The following is a 17399-nucleotide window of genomic DNA, read 5'->3' as shown; positions in this document are numbered from 1 at the left end:
TTGTGGTAGTTCTGGCAGGCACTGAGGTCATTGTATAGTCACATACTGTACCTCCTGGATTAGCATTTAGTTGTTCATGAATTTTGAATGTTTTGGGTCCACAACAGCATACATCTACTCACTTGTCCTATGTTCTCCTATGAGAAAAATCTGAAACCAAAAGGGAGATATTTATATTTTAAATTCTTTGATTTCATGATTGTGCCTGCTGGCATCCTGCTATACAACACAAGAGCCACAGACACTGAACAATAACCCACATTAGCTTTCCTGCTGAAGTCTCCGTTTTATCTAACTCACAAACATGAACACGCGTCTTATCCTGCACCTTTAACTTGTTGGACAAGCCACCAAACAAACATTTACTGGGGAAAAGTGCACTGCTTACATCATTCAGCATGCTAGTTAGGTAATTAGTTCAGCTGCAGCCCCACTAAACAGCATGTAAACATACCTGGAAATGTCACAAATGTTAGATGCTGGTTTGGTCATTGCTCTTCAAAATCCCTGTTAGCAACACACTGTTTGTCCATGACTTGTAGCTACAGCTGTTTGTTTACTTCCACTCTGTACAGTGTAACGCTGAGAGCCTGTCAGCTAATATTAATCAAACAAGATTTTAATATTTTATGTGTTCATGGTCATCAAATGTTGTGTGTCTCAGGCTCTGTCAGGGGGGTTTTTGAGCTCAAGGACAGTATGTGTCAAGCTTGCCAAGATTTGTTCCAGGGCATCACATGAGCAGAGACACATAACCATAATAAAATGCATATGGTTGAAATAAATGGTAAAAACCTTGATGTGACTGTCCTGGCTGAAATGTCAGTTTATGTTTATTTGTCCAATTGCATAGGTTCTCTAAAATTGGGACACTATACTGTACATAAATATGGCTACAATTTCACAACTATTCAAACATGTACACAACCTTTAAATTAAAGCTGAAAGTTGGAAATTTGACCTCAGTCATTGTTTTCTTGCAAATCTAATGTTGTGAGGTACAGATCCAATAAAACAAAAATTACAGACTGCTGTATATGAGAGTTATAGGGCTACCTGAGCCTTGGATTAAAAAAAACAAGTTGTAAAATGATTCCTATAAATTCACACCTAAAGCTGTCACATGGCCCCTCTCTATGACCCTCGATTCATGATGATGTTTTCTCAATCCTAGTGTGCAGGTCCTAGAGCCCTAATGGTTTTTCTATCCTCACAGTTAGGCAAATGCTTTGAGTTGGTATCCCATATACAGTATGCGATTTATATCAACCGATTAGATGGCTAGAATGAAAAATAATTGGGACCAAAGAGCAAGAGTAATGATCACTGACGCTGACCCAAGAAAAGCTGGTAAGATGAGCTTCTTTCAACTCATCTGCCCAAAGTCACATAAAAGGAAATCCCGATTCTTCAATGAATGCTAGTTTCTGATAAATCTTCCCTCCTGCTGTCTACAAAGGTGTTACCAGAAATCTATTTTTTGTGCAGGTTAGAGATTGTTCTGTGTCTGAGAGTTTCTAATGTATGTTCACAAATCATGACTAAACTGCCTACACGTGAATTTTGCTGTAGGCTAAATTTCTCCTTAAGAGCTTTGGAGGAGCAGACACATTCCTATAGGAGCTAACCTGACAAGTGTTATAGCCTGTCACCTAAGTAATAATTTTACCCTTTTATCTTTTGAAAAATATTGATTGTAATTGCTCAGTATCATAGTGGTAAACATCCATATTTCAAAAGCCTTAATAGCTTCATTTTAATTGGAGTTTGGAATGGTAAATATTTATCTTTAGATGACAGGCTGAGCTTCGTTGAAACAGATTAGATTGACTGTTTCATTCAATCCTTCATTTATTTGTGTTTGCATATGAATTGTGCTCACTTATATACAGTATTTATCCTGGTGGCAAATTCAGACACAAGCAAAAAAGCAAAAAAAAAAGAAAGCAGAGGTGGTGCCATTAATCACTGGCCGGTCGACTTAACCGTATACCTGTGACAGTTTTGTGGCAAACTGTCTCTGTAATTGCATGTCATTATCTAAAGAACTGTAAGACAGTTTCTTTTTGAAGACGATAAGTAGATGCTTTGAGCTGGAGCTGAGATGACATCAGCAAACAGAGAAAGGGGAAATGTTCACACTGGCGCCTGCACACTTGCGTGTGGGCCAGTGCTGTTAATATGCTGTCTGCTCTTTGTGTTATATGTTCATGCCAATGCACCATGTGGGAAATTATTCCCCCTTGTTGTTGGTCAACTTCTCGAGGAGACTTGTCCAAGTTTTTTTTACGAAGTGTAGGGACTGCTTTTGTTGGTGAATGACTGTCAGTGTTTTTGCCGACGGGTAAAAACCTCCCCACTTCCAAATGTCAGCTTTTCAGAGACAAAGACAGCCTCGTTTTTAGCTTGATGACAGTGCACATTTGACATTATCCAGGGAGCTCTGAAAGAGCTCTGAGTGCAAGAGGTCAGAATTTTCTCAAACTATGGAGGACATGTAATCCTTTAATTGAAGTGAAAGTACTAAAGTCCCAAAGTTAGCTGTTAATTAGGTTTTCACACGGCAACTGTAATGTAAGATACGAATAAGAGTAGGCGGAATAGAAAGGTGGTGGTGACGTCAAGCAGGGTGTAGCTTTACAGTCAGCATGTAAAGAAAAGTATAAAAGTGTAGAGTCAGGTTAGATTGTGTGGATGTACCGAAGTATTAGCAGCCTCCGTCAGCTTCTCAGCACTGTTGTCTTGTTTACAAAGAACAACTGGATAGCGTGTTAGCCAGACCCTTGCTTTTAGTCAACAAATTCCTACCAGATTAGGCAACAGGCCACTGTTTCTGCCTAGCACATCTTACATACCATGACAAACATTCCATGACAAATAGAGCAGAGGCCCAGGACATGGTTTCTCTGCTCCTGCCAGACTGGGAGGTCAGTTAAATTACAACAGAATGAATAGGGTCTCTCTCCATTAATAGATTAGCTCGTTTGGGAGTATTCTGGGCCTCTGACTGAGCATAAGATTAAAGTTAGTGGGGAATTGAAGAGCAAGAGAATGCCATCCAGACTTGGTCTGCTGCATGTAGAGCTAACAGTACAACAGTGTGCTGAAAATGGGTATAACACTTTGCATTGAGGAAGTAGAGCTTCCAATTTCCTAGAAATGTAATGTCTTGTTCTGTATTCACTTTAAGTTAAATGTCATGGGTTTATTTCAGCAACCAGTAAGCCTAGCCTGCTTCTACTGTAGTAGGAGTGGTTGTGAAACTCATCATATGCAGGGCTTCATATTGGATCAAAACTATTTGCATAGTGTGTCCTTTGATTAAGCACTCATTGTCATGAACATTTGTCTGACCAGCAGAATGATTTGAATGCCAACTGAGGTTGTTTTGTGTCATGATGGTAAATTGAATAAAAGTTATCAGCGTATCAGGGAAGGACAACAATGCTAGCACGCATCCTTCCAGAAAGTCCCATCCAGAAGTAACTCGCTGGTCTCAGTAGTGGCACTTTTCCAGCCTTGGAAATGGTGCCATATATTTGTAAAATAGCTTTGTGTCTGGTTGCTCCTTTTTGCTGTTAATTGTAATTTTGTTTGTTTGTTTGTCTTTATAGGGAAAAACTTCAACCTAGTTGCCAATTTTCTGAAGCGCCACTCCAGCCTCAGATGTATTGTCAAGCAGCTCTATGGGGGTATGTAACCTACATGTTTTCAAGAATCAATTCCCAGTTAAATGAATCAGAAATAGACATCTCAATGACTCATACTCAGCCAAATTTCCCACAGAAACATCAAGTCATCTGTGCTCTGCATGTTGATTTTGCTCCCCCTCACTTGTTTTTATGTCCTGTCCCTACCTGCTTGGGGTGTTGTTGAGAACAGGCAGCCATTAAGTGTTTCCCTTGAGAGGCTACTGAGAGTGGGAGAGAAAGATTGGAGGGCTGTCTATGGAGGGCAGTGAGGATCTATCTCCATGGCCCATCTAGTGCCTGTGACCCTTGGCCACCTTTTCATGGGACCAACATGGCTCTCTTCCTGTCAGTAAAGTTAATATCTGCTCCCTAGGGGCCTGGATGTTAAAGCAGCACTGACCTGCTGCAGACTGAGATGACTGCTTCTCTCAGCAGGTCCGTTACACATCAAATTAGACCCAGTCTCCTGGGGTCAAAGGTTGTGTAATTCAGTCCACTGTGTTAGCAGTACATAGTGGTCATGTAAAAATGTCCAATAGTTATAAAACAGATGTTTAAAAACACAAACATCTGTTATTCTGGCTAATTACATATTGAAAAATAGCAAGTTTTGTCATGGCAATCGTTTAATTTGAAGCTGGTTCAATAGGAAGAACTGATGTAATATCCAAATCCTCTCTGAAGCATGAATTTGTTCTGTAAATTTCATCGCAATCTTTCAATAAGATTTTTTTTAATCTTTAAAGTGTACTAGTGAATTTTTTGGAGAATTAATCTTCAAAGGCCATGAACATCCACAGTAAACTCCACTTATCCTCTAAAGTGTTGTTTGATCAACTGACCTACTGACTGACATAGTCCTCCTTAGTCGTGTTAGAACCTCAACACAGAGCATAAACAAAATATGCTTACACTAATGCAGGATGTGGTAGAAGTTCTCTGCCTGCTTAACATGTGTGTGCACTGGCTTCCCAGGAACTAGTTTATGTTTATAAACCACTAATCCACACAAGTGAAGCAAAACCAATGTATTTAGAAATGGCCACTAAGGAGGAATATGAGTTTTTATGTACTAAATTCACCACTGCTGCAAAAAGAGACATTTGAACAGAAGATGGCAGAGTTAGAGTTGTGTAACAAATTTTGGATTTGCTTTACAGGTTCTTCACATATTGTAGGTTATGTAACAGGCAGTAGGTCAGACATTGGCTGTCCAGTTGAGATGGTACAATGAGTTTGTGTCATCTGTAAAAATACTAAAGGACAATTAGATTTATTTTAATAGTATAATAAATAATATAATGAATGCAATAGTATTGTTGTTGTCTGTGGTCTTTTTCTCTGAAGCTGATGTAAATGTAATATTACTGATATTACTCCCAAGAGCCACTGTTAATATAAACTTTCCTAATATTTCATGTAGTTTACGTGGTTCATAAAGCTTAGCAATTATGTGTACACTGCCATTTTCTACTTGGTTTGAGGGATAATAAATACTTGGTGTTTGTAAATGTCCTTACAAGCTTCCACCACAATTCCCACTGTCTGACTTTGACTCATAATTAGAGGTGAGCCCACGTTATTAACTCACATGGTCTGTATTGTTTCTTTGCCTGCTTTCAGATTTGCGTGTGTTTCCTGAGCGCTATGTTGTGTGTGTAAGCTGTCCAGAGGATGCCTCAGCGCACCATGGAAACCCGAGCCTGGCCGCGGTGAGAACTGTTTATACTCCTCTATTTCCTCTTCCAGTCGCCTGGCAAAAAATCCTGCAAGGGTCTGTGTGTTATTATAGAGATGTGTTGCCAAATTGTGCTCTCGCTTTATATATGCTGAGCCTCTTCACGTGGGGGATGTGGGGCTCTGAACCTGCAGGGGCTGTGAGGAGACGTACTGAGGGGGAACGAGATGGGGACCAAAGCTGCAGAGCCACCCTGTCTTTAAAAAGTTCCACATCGGTTCGGTTCCACATCGTGCCAATTCAACCCAGCTGTACAGTTTAATTCATTTTCGTCAAAGTCAGACATGGGGTTGTTGAAAACCTCAACATTATCGGGTAGTCAAAAAATGAAGCCAAAATGAATTTTGCACATTTCAACATTTCCTGAGAAAGTTTATATGTGTCTAGAATTTTCTCAAACTTTTGATCTGTTGTGGAAAATTGTGGCAGAGAACATTATTTTTTATCTTTGTGGGACTTGAGTCCATGTTGACATTGTAAGAACATCTGATGTAAATATGAAGATTTCCATCTACCTCTTACCACCTTGCTCATAGTGTAAACACTTAATATTCAAAATCTTAATATCCATTATGCAGCATTTTATTTATGGTACACTGTAAAGGTTACTGGAACTATAGCAACACTCTTTCTGTTACACATACATTGTTTTGGTCTTAAGGGAGAATTCAGTTAACATGATTGCCCGCAGTGAGATATCATGTGCCCTGATTGATTAGACTCAGATAAAGTTGGTTAAAGTGGGTATTTCCCTGTAAGACTCCATGCTATATGTATCATGTTGCACTCTTGCCCATGTCATAAGCCCTACTACTGCAGTTCTTTCTTGTCCATTCATATTGCAGGCAACTATCCGTTGGCCTGTGCTCATTTGATCCCAAACTCCCCAGAGTATTCTGGGAAATCGTGGTGGAGCCTCTCACCTTGGCACTCACATCAAGGACAGACATCTCTCCCATCACATCCCATGATCAGTGGCCCGCTGTTTTTCTATGTGCTTTTTGCTATTGTTTCCCTTTGAAACGTCTCTGCACTCTCCACAGTTTGGCTTCCAATGAAAGCAGCGATTGTAATATTTTTAGTGGAGCAACACAGTCGTCAGTGAAAAGTTCAGATTGTGTAACCAATTTTCCAGTTCAAGGAGGCATTGCTGTCGATTGCGTTCCTCTCCTCAGGATGTGGTTCTCTGGGCTCATACAGTACAAGCAGAGGGAATTGGAGGGTGGGAGTCTTGTGGTAGAGCTCTCACTAGCCCAACCTCAAGCGTGGTTTGCTAGGGAAAGATACCAGACAGCAAGGCTGAAGTTTTTCACATGACAAAAACAATTATTTGTTTACGTCCTTTGCTCTGTTCTAATTTGTCAGAGTTTTTGGAATTTCGACATTGCCAAGAAAGTTGAAAATTTACATGAAAAAAGTTTACACAGTGAGTCACAACTGATGTAAGGCATCGTAATGTTGCTGTCTAAAAATAATGAGACCTTTGGAGTTCTATGTCAAAGTTAGTCATATGTTTAAGAGGGGGTCTTTTATCCCGCAACTTTTGACAGCATGAGCTCTGCTGGTCCCAAAAAAATGCCACGTTTCCCTGTATTTAGGGAGGTTTCGGTTTTGTTGTTGGGATTCAGTTTGTGTGACTTGTTGAACAAAAAATCCTTGACCACAGTGGAAATGTAGACTCATCAAATTAGCACTTCTCATAAGGTCAGGGGGTTATGTTGTGAGGGAACTAAGGTGACATCATTGTTGGCCTTTTGTCCTGTGAAAGCCAGCAACTCACTCCCACACTTGAGCATGCAGTATGTTTCTTGTATACTGTGCTCCCCTATTAGTCATATTCTCAGCTGTGGTTCGGTTCAAGGAGCGAATGGTGAGCTTTAGTCATTTCCAGTAGTGTAGAATATCAATTATTACCGTGGGATACCAGTTGTTATTGATTTTTGGTACTCGAGGTCAATACTGAAACTTTTTTTAAGACTTGGCTACCGTTTGAAATGTTGTGTGCAGAATCACCACATCGTATTATCGAAGCATTTAGGACCATAAAGAGACAGTAAAACTAAAGCTGCCATAATCAATAATTTTATATTAACAGTGGATCAACTGACTATATGCATGTGAATGCGGTCGCTCATAGTGACAAACCCATACATAATTATCATCCAACTCTGCAGTTCCCATCAGCTTTGCTAAGCGTTTCTGCGTCTTTCAGTTCAATGTTGGTTTTACAGCCCACAATTTTTCTGTTTGGTTTCACTCTCAACGCTCTGATCAGTGACGTTTCCAGCAGCAGGCAGCTGTTTCCAGCAAACAGCTCTGAAACGGCAGACAGAAAAAGTTAGCGACTAGCTTGTGAACATAGTGGAGCATCTAGTAGCAGCTAAAAAGCCAGATGTTTCCCTCAGGAGTTGGTGGGGAGCAAAACAGAGCTAAAAAAGTGACTGAATATTGGACAGCCACACGCGAAGGTGGAGTGAAAAGCTTGTGGTCACATAGAGGGCCGAGACACGATTATGATTCAAATGGAGATAATTTTGTCATCCTGTTTTTCCATGCTGTATTTCTGTAATTTAGCTTTCTTGGTCTATTCTGTACACACAACATCTATTGCATGTCTGTCCGTTCTGGGAGAGGGATCCTTCCTCTGTTGCTCTTCCTGAGGTTTCTTCCATTTTTTTTACCCATTAATGTTTTTTTTTAGGGAGTTTTTCCTTATATATCCTGAATCAAGGACAGAGGATGTTGTATGCTCTACAGGCAAATTTGTGATTTGTGATATTGGGCTATACAAATACAACTGGACTTGACTTGACTTGTTCACATGAAAAGTGACAGCAAGAGTTGCGTAAAGATGGAAACAAGAGAGCTTGAGAGAGAAGTTCCAACCCTGTTTACTTTCTCACAGAGCAACAGTCAGAGTCAGATTGACACTGACTGAAAGTTACAAACCTTGGTTTGAGCAGATTGATGGCATTACTGTCATGACTGGAGTTGTTGAATAAAATGAATCCTTCTACCACATTTCACATTTGTGGAGGGAACCATAACTGATGTTTGATCTATTAAAAGGCCTGACCTTTTTGGTCTGTTACAACCTAGAAACCTAGAACCGACTGCTGCACTACAGAGGTACAGCTATTGAAACTGCTTCGTTTGCATAAACCGTGGGAAGCAACAAAAGCCATCTCTTGCGACATTGCAATTTTTTTCCCCCTTGACATTTCAAGATTCAAGTATTTTATAAAAAGTTGCTCCCATTGTGAGTCAGCACCAGCAGTGAGGAGGGCAGCATGGGAAGGAAGAGCTTAGTGTTTAGGATTGTGGCCGTTGTTTTCTAGTCAGGCACAGAGTGGGCAGCCGAGGTGAGTGGCGTGCTGGGCCGCAGAAGTTTGGATCAAAGGCAGAGCAGATGTGTTTCCAGTCCCCCCCTCTTCTGAGCTCTGGAAGAGCCTGTGTGTTTACTCATGACCTCAGCACGCCTCTGTTCTTCACAGCTCGCAACAGCTAGCAGCAGAGCTTTCCCAAGCGTCCAGTGTCTGCAGATCTTCTCTCCACCCGAGCCAAATCTGTTACGATGATACATGGTCATGTCCCTTCATTTCACCCTATCGTCTGCTTTCCTTGATTTGCAGGACAGTTAACAGCTCATCTTTATCCTTACAAGATGGGTGGATCCATAAACGTTTGTCATTGTTAAGGGATAAGAACTGTCCTCTATTTTAGTCAAGTATGTGCCCATGCATGTTTGTTGACTTTGTTGCAGGGAAGATGTGGTGAGCTTAGACAAACAGAGCATGTTTCCTCAGTGGGAGCAGGGTGGGTGGAGGGTGAGGGATGAAATTTGTGGACTAGTTTCACGAACATCTCTGCAGGAGGTATTTCTGCCCTGACAGTTAAATAGTGTTGTTGTTTCCTGGTGCCAGTATAGGGATTTTTGTATACTTAGTCTTGCCACCATAAAGCTGTTCAAAGGCTTTCCATTGTAAAGAATTATTCCATTTTTATAACTCCAGTAGTTTGAGGGATTCAAGCGTTTCAAAGTAGTACAAATCATTGCATTGTGAGAGACGAGTGTAGAACTGGCTTTTTATGACTTTGTGTGTGTGTTAGGTAAGATACAGAGACATTAGGGTAATCCAAGAACAAACAATCTGGTTTCCACTGCATTGCTCTTATCTCAAGTAAATATGAGTTGATGGTTGGTTTGAGCTTTCCATGCTTACTTGTCCTTGTGTTCTGACCAGTTATCTTGTTTTTTCTGGTATTTTTCACATTTTAACTGCAACTAAAAGTTTGCAGTACTCCACGATGGGTTGAGAAATGTCTCTGACCTCTTGTGCTTTTAAAAATCCTTGCAAAACCCACTGGATGAACTGAAAATGCATAGACGTAGCTGAGCCTGTTTTTTCTTCATGCATTGTACAGATGCACATGGACATTTAGGTAGATTATATAGGACAATTATAGAGGACTGTCGCTTGGGAACACTAAATAAGCAATGTCTTTGTCTACCAAGAGGCATTTTGTCATTCTATGCAGCAGTGGAGTATTTTAGACCATTCAAAGACTATTTGGCTGGATCAGTGTTTTACTTTTAAGTGCAGCTGCATTAAAAGATAACCAGCATAATCTTCCTATCTGTGTTCCTGCCTTATCATAGATGGCAGAGGAGAAACTGTTCATTCCCCGTATTTTATGGAGCCTGTAGTTGGTTATCTTTTTGAAGTTGTTTCCAGGAGTCAGGACAAGCTATGAGAATCTGGACTGGTATCCTTTTAAACCAAGTGATTCATGCTCTCTGCTTTCCATGCCCTTTTGCCAGGCTTATCTCTATAATCTGACATCCAGATGTGCTGTCTTGTAGCTGCTCCTGAGATAGAGCCGCGTTGTTTTGGAGGCTCCGGGGCCGGGGAGGGCACTGTTGGTCTACTCTCAGTGTTGCATCACGAGAAGTATTTTGCAGCTTTGTGTGCGGGTGAGCAGACTGGCTGGCAGTGGGGGGGTTAAATCCTTGTTGCTGGTGGCGGCGGGTAGATGTTCTTATTTACCACCATCCCTCCCTCCTTTTTCATGGGACGCTCTCCAGCTTACTGGGAGTTTGCATCATTCCGTACAAGATTAGGCCACCTCGGTTCCCACACAATACTTACTGTTTTATCCACATAGCTTGTGATAATTATAATGTTGTTCATGCACCATCTCTTTCACTCTCTCTCTCATTTTCTCACCCCCTCTCCATCTGAAATCCCACAACTTTCTTCTCCTGTTGCTATATACAGACCCCTGGACCCCTGGTGGTAATCATTCATCCGCCATTCCTCTCACTGCCTGAGTTTCTATCTATCCCCATCTCTCTCTCTCTCTCTTTCTACTTTCTATGTATATCCAACTTCTTCCTCTCTTCTTCCTCCTTCCTCTCCATCACTCTGTTCTTTCACTCTCTCTCATACTCTTTTGAAGTCATGCCGACAGGAACAGAAAGGCACTAAACTTTCCCAGAGAGCCTCCCATTGGCTTCTTGTTGATTTTTCTTTCAAGTTCATTTTCAAACAGCAGCATTTATTCATATTAAACAGATGAGAATACATATCAAGGCATTACAATGCAAATGATGGCACCCACATCTTTCTCAGAATTGTTGTTGTTGGAGTGGGTGTGCGAGTGTGTGGGCAAATGCAAGTTTGTGTGTGGATGTGTTTGTATGTGTGCCACTGTCCCAAATCCGAGGCTAGCTGTAGCTCTGCATACAACAGAGCGTAAAGACTGAATTTCTACCCACACTCTAGCATGACTCCATCTATACACAAAGGGCAGCCTGTGGAGAACTTCCTGTGTGAGGATTCTTGCGTTTGTGGGCATGCTGGAGAGACTGTTGAGGTCAGGCGATAGGACTCTGGGGGGTGCCTCTTCCTTTGTTGTGTTCCCCTGTGAACGCTCTCTCTTTTTCTTATTCATTCTGTAGTATCTTGTCCCTTGTTTCTTGTCGTCTCCGCCTACTTTCCTGTTGTCCAGCCCCTCCATTCACTCCCCTCCCTCAGTCTGGCCTCTTTATTCTGTCCACCACACCACACCACACACCATAGTGCAGTTGCTAGGTCTCAACAGCCAGTGCAAAGCCACAATGCCCCAGCTTGCGCCTGCAGCTTGGGACAATTACTTTTTCCCCTTGTGTATCGGGTCATATTTTGTCACTGGTATCGTGACATGTGGGAGAGGACATTAATGATTTTTTTCTCTGTGTATACGGCGACTGGTGCATGCCAGAGCTCACCGCATTGGCTTTCCCCCTTCTTAGAGTGCACATTGATCATTTTACCAACCAGTTTATGGAATAGTAATGATCTGAAAAATGGCTGATATTAAATAAACATAGCGGCCACAACCTAGAATTTTCCCAGATTTAACTTCTGTCTGGTAGTATTTTCCCACTGCTATAGTCTATAGAGTGTTTTTAGCCATGCTAGCAGTGTGGCTTTAGGGATGGCAATGCCGGTTTGTTAGTTGGTCATCGATCCACCACTTTGGTCCAGACTGAAATATCTCAAAAATTGGATGCATTGCCATGAAATTGTACAGACATGCATGTTCCCCACTGTATGAAGCCATCTGGCTTTGGTTTTCCCAGACTTTCCCTCTTGTGCCACCATGAAGTTGACATTTTTGTTTTTTAGTTAAATGTTTGTCGGTGATTCACTGACTTACACCTAGTGCCACCAGCAGGTTGTTGTTGTAACTTATCCACTGAAATATGTAAACATGTACTTTATGGCTTGGCACAAGGTTTTGTACAGACATTAACTGTCCCCAAAGAATGAATCCTACTGACTTTGTGATCCCTGACTTTTTCCTCTAGCACCATCATGAGGTTGACATTTGTGCTTTTGAGTGAAATGTCTCGACAACTATGGGATGGATTTCCACAAAACTTACATAACTAAATGCCTCAAGAGCTCACATTCACATCAGCCACAGTACTTTGTTTTTACTGCTAATGCTACCATGTTAAACTATGATGATACAAGGTAATCATTACTTACTAAACACCAGCATGTTAGCATTGTCATTGTGAGCATGTTAGCATGCTGGTGTTAGCATTTAGCTCAAAGCTAAACTGTTCCTAAACATAGTTTCATAGAACTAGCATGGCTGTAAACTTAGTATTTTTAGTAGTAATGTCACTCAAATCTTGAAACTCAATGCTTATTCTGATGAAACATGTATATATTGGCTCATTTTCTAAACCAGAGCTACTCTCTCCCACCAACTTTTTTTTTTTTTTTTTTTTTTTTTACAATAAATTGACAGGCTCTCAACCTTTAAGTTCTGCTCAATTTACCACCAGCGTCTCTTGTCCACCCATAAATCCACAGTCTGTTCTGGCTCAGCCAAGGAAAAGACCAGTGATTACCCTTAATTAGTGGCCTGTTGAGGGCATACGTTGGTGAGATCCAATCTTTGGCTCACTCCGTGTTCTGCCTCAGAGAGTGCCTTGCACATCATTGATACTGAAGACTTCAAAATATGTGGTTATATTGAACTTTTAACCCATAGTTAACCATTTTAACCCACTAAAAATATGATTTTTTGCAAGAGCTCATGTGTATAGTGGCATATGGAGTAAGGGTTTTACACAAATAAGGATTCCTACGTGAAGCCTTCCACAGTCATACTGCCTTGTTCAACGACAGTTTCAAAAATAGGAGTTATTGAGAGTAAAGAGCCCCTTCCTGTCCAGATTTTTCCAGCCTGTTTGCATTAAATCCAGTGAACCCACAAGTCAAAGTGCTGCTACAGTCTACTAACCATGAGGGTACTTCTAACATTTTTAACTATTATCCTCTGGCCTCTTAGATGCTTTTTACCCAATATTTGCATTTTTCCATCGCTCTGTTTCCCTTGTATTTTTCCTCTGCCTTGCTCCATCATCCTAATAATGAGCCTTATTTAATCGCCGTTTTAACTTGTCAACATGGTTTCACTCTAGCATTTCTGCCTTAGGCACTAAGCATCACTATGAGCCTCAGACAGTGGAGCCTATGAAACGCACGTCACACTATGACAACCTGGTGATTATTTTCTGAAGCCTTTGAGGTGGTTCCTTTGGACAGATTTAAGTGGGGGACTAATTCTTTGTGCCAGCTGGGGTGTTAGTAAGTGTCTCTAAAGGCATAATAGCAAACATTCTTATTCGACTATATCATAGTTCATTGTAACGGTTTGCCTGAAGTTAGATGATTAAATAGTGAGGTGCATGAATAGAGGACAGCGTATCTGGAATTCAGGAGAGTCAAAAGACAATACATTTGTATAAACTTGCTGCAAAATCCCCTTTATCATATTGGGTTGTTTTGTGTTCTAATTGTACTCATTATATTATCATTTTTACAGCAGTCTAGTGAATGTTTGTTAATGTCCGACAATGCCAGATGATGACAGCAGTCTGCTGTGCAGCCAAACCTTTCCACGGGATGCCAGGAATAATATTTTTTGTTTACACCGATTCTGTTTGTCCTCTCTAGACTGAGCTGAGTGAACAAAGCCGATCTGAATATTTTTCCAGAGTGGGAGAAACCCAAGAGCCTTTAAACAGCCCCACAAAAACAAAGAAGACTGTGCTTCAAAAGATGTAAGTATGATCTAATGCAGAACTTTCCAACCCCGCCAGTCAGACAGGACACTCAAGTATCTGTTCATATCCTCTCATCCTTTTAACTTTTTCAGAGCCAAACAAGCTGGTGTCCAGCGAGAGCTCTATGGTTCCAGTTTGGGGGAGCAGCAAATTGACCAGAGAGCCTTTCCCAAAGACCAAAGAGGGGAACATAGAGCTGGAGAATCGGAATCAAGTCCAAAAGAGACTGTTTCCAGCTCTGGACAGAAGTTCCTCCCAGAGGCAGAGCACCAGGTGCCTTGCTCCAGTGCCAGTGAGGCCGTGGCTCAGATTGGGACAACTCGAAAGCAGGGTCTGACCCAGCAGCAGCAGGCTGAGAATTGTCTTCCAGACAGCATCAGTCCAAATGGAGCCTCAGTAGTTTTCTGCCAACATGAAATCAGTCAGGAGACCAGTAAGAGCAAGAGGTATAAGCCGAGCGATGCAGGGGAAGACCCTCACCCACAGAGGTCCAAGAGGACATGCCTTGGAAGTCCTCCAGCCACAATGCAAACTCACTCCACTGAGTGCTCCACACAAACATCCAAGCATGACCTTCTTCTTCTGCCGCCCCTTCCTCCAGTCGAAGCCAAGGCAGAGTCCAAGGCTTTCCCAGTCTCCGAGTGCAAGAAAACCACACTGGAAGTAGAGCTGCTTACTCCAGGGAAACGGGCCCAGAGGCTCCCCCTCACAAGCAATAACACGGCACAGACAAACCAAAACAGGCTGGCCGCAAGTCTGAGGGGCCTATCTGTCAAGCCTGCATCCTCAGGCTCCTCTATTAGTTCCAGATCCACACTCGGAGAGGAGGGGAGTGAAAATGTGCCCAGAACCTCCAGATTACGACGACTGAAGAGGTCCTGAGGGGGAGAGACAAGCTACAGTAAAGATGCCTGACGCCACAGAGATACAGATGATATTGTGTCAGGCTACATGTTTACCCCTCGCAGTCTCCTCAGATGCCTTGTATTTGTACACACGTCACATTTTAATATGTATTCTTCTCACATATGCTGTACATGGAGCACACACAGACACAGCTCAAATGCTGAACACATTATGGCAACTGATACATGAGCGTTTGAGTTACGCTTTGTCAAATACTTGAAACAGACTTTGCCTCCACCCATAAGTAGTGGTGGTCAAGAGAGGCTTGCAAATGAAAGTCAAAAACCTTTAATTGGAGTTTAGATTTGGTTTTGTGTTAAAGATTGGGGATTTCAGACAGGCAGGAGCCATGCAGTACGTCATGGCTTTCAGTCTGAAACACTGGCTCCTACATGTCTGAAAACTGTCCAGTTTCCCTGCTGAAGCTCTGGTCTGATTGATTGCTGTTTCCAGATTTATTTCATCACCCTGTTTTCAAAAATGTATTTTCGTAGTTAGATTTCATTCATAGACAATTTTCTCAGTACTTAAATGCTAAGCACCTGAAATGTATCTCTAAATTTGAGCATATTATAGAGCTTGTATGTTGAACCTGAACCAAGTATGTGTTGGTACATGATCAGTATTGAAATATTAGTGGTTTTATTTGGGAATAGCAGGACATCTACAGTTACACAGGTTAAATTGTAGCTTCTGTCGACACCCTGACACTGTTAGGATTCAGAGAGTCTCTGTGAGAGTTTTCACCCCATTGGCCCAGGCCCAGAGAGAGTGTGGGGTAACCAGGGGCCAACAGTCACTCATACTGTGCCCCCATTCAAAGTCCAAGATGTTTTACTTGATGATTTAATGTTGTCTCATTACATTACTCTTGATTTATTTTTATTCTACTGGAAAGACATTTTATGATATAAATAAATTTGTTTTTCCCAGGGAAAAAAATCTCCGAATCTCTGTGGAAATATGTAAATAGGCTGATAATTTTGGGGAAGCAACCAGCATGAAATACCAAGTAGATCTCTGCACAATGTTTTGCTCTCACACAGTCCAGACTGAATGATGGTCATGGCAATTTGACAGTGAAATTCTGTCCAACAACAGTGATGTTACTAATAAACCAGTGCCTGCTTCTCTGTTCCCATTCTCCCTCAGTATTAGCGGGTGTAATCTGAGATGAGTCACTCGCAGCAGCCAATTCCGTTCTTATCAAGGAGGAGACAATAGTGAAAGTGACCCAAGTGTTTTAAGTCCTAACATGTTTAAGGTCGTTCTCAAGAGGTGTTGATAATCTTTTGCCTCGGCGTTAATCCTTTTAAACAGATTCTGTTCAAAAGTACGATTTAAGATCAGCTCAACTCTACTCCACAAGGCTTCTCAAGCCTGCTAGTTTGAAAGGTTTTTAGTTAAGTCTGCTTCTTAAACCAGACCAACAAGGACAACATTGTCTGAGGATCATGAGGGAGGGAGGGTATTTTTGTCTTCAGGATTGACTTAATACAAGGATGGCTTGCTACAACGTAATCATCTGTAAACACATTTGGACAGGGACCTTTTTGAAGTCTATGATGTCTTTCCAGCAGCGGTTCCCACGCCAGCTGCTGAGAAACCTTTCATAGTGCTCCGACATGTTTGGCTTGATGCATCACAGAGACTCTTCACTCGCTCTCCAGAACAAAGACAACTTTAATTCTCTTTTCATACAAAATATTTAATAAATATGACTTTCAAAAATATATTGCCAGATCAACACATAATTCTCAAGTTCATAACAAGTCAAAAATAGGACAAAATGTTGCCATGATCTCAAAGGGTTAACAAATGAGATAAAACATGTTTGTCTTTAAGAGCCTTATTTTAAAAAGAAACAAATGTGCACAGAAACAAAGCAGACTCTTGCGGAGCAAGGCAGTGTATTTTATCTGATTCTACAGTGTTCCCATTGCCCCCCTACTGTTCAAGTACTCGTGGTCTAGCTTATGATATTATGCTGACTAAAGCAGATGGGAATTCTGGCGTGTCGTTTTGATGTGACTCGCCTTGCACGTTGGTGGATTTTGACAGCCTTTGAAATATGTCAATGGGTTAAACTGAAGCTGCTAAAGGATTTTGTTCCCTTAATCCATTAGTGGCAAGCAATATGTCTGCCACCATGTCCATCCCTAAAAGCAGCCGTGATCTTTTGTTGTCCTAACCTCACTTGCCTTCAATCAAGGTCCTGGCAACAAATAATGAAATGTCAAATGTGAGGAAAAACAAACAAACAAAAAATTTCTTTCAGGCCAAAAGTGCCCATCCTTTGTCTTCTTTGAAATTTGGCTTTATAGAATGCGTTGGAGAGAAAAAAAAATTAAGTCATTGAAAGAAATGGTAGGCTTCCACAGCTATCAAAACCTTCAAACTAGACAGAACATATAAATAAAAAGGAATGATATCT

The 17399-nt window shown here is 41.4% G+C and overlaps 1 protein-coding gene across 5 annotated transcripts in view; it reads left to right on the top strand.

The window, feature by feature from the left end:
- Positions 1–17218, top strand: part of LOC121911514 (SLX4 interacting protein) — a 36309-nt gene extending 19091 nt beyond the window's left edge. For 3 of the 5 annotated variants that reach the window (XM_042433065.1, XM_042433063.1, XM_042433064.1), the window contains exons 5-8: positions 3615–3692; positions 5316–5404; positions 13950–14056; positions 14152–17218. In XM_042433065.1, the coding sequence (XP_042288999.1) occupies positions 3615–3692; positions 5316–5404; positions 13950–14056; positions 14152–14941 (1064 nt within the window). In that variant the 3' untranslated portion in view covers positions 14942–17218. Of the gene's footprint in view, positions 1–3614; positions 3693–3889; positions 4038–5315; positions 5405–13949; positions 14057–14151 lie in introns of those variants that run through there. The other 2 variants (XM_042433067.1, XM_042433066.1) reach the window with 2 other exon arrangements.
- Positions 17219–17399: the final 181 nt, after the last annotated feature.

The sequence above is a fragment of the Thunnus maccoyii genome, chromosome 14, assembly GCF_910596095.1.
Source record: "Thunnus maccoyii chromosome 14, fThuMac1.1, whole genome shotgun sequence".
Classification (NCBI taxonomy): Eukaryota; Metazoa; Chordata; class Actinopteri; order Scombriformes; family Scombridae; genus Thunnus; species Thunnus maccoyii.
The sequence above is the reverse complement of the archived record's forward strand: the minus strand, read 5'-3'. Positions and strand labels throughout refer to the sequence as shown.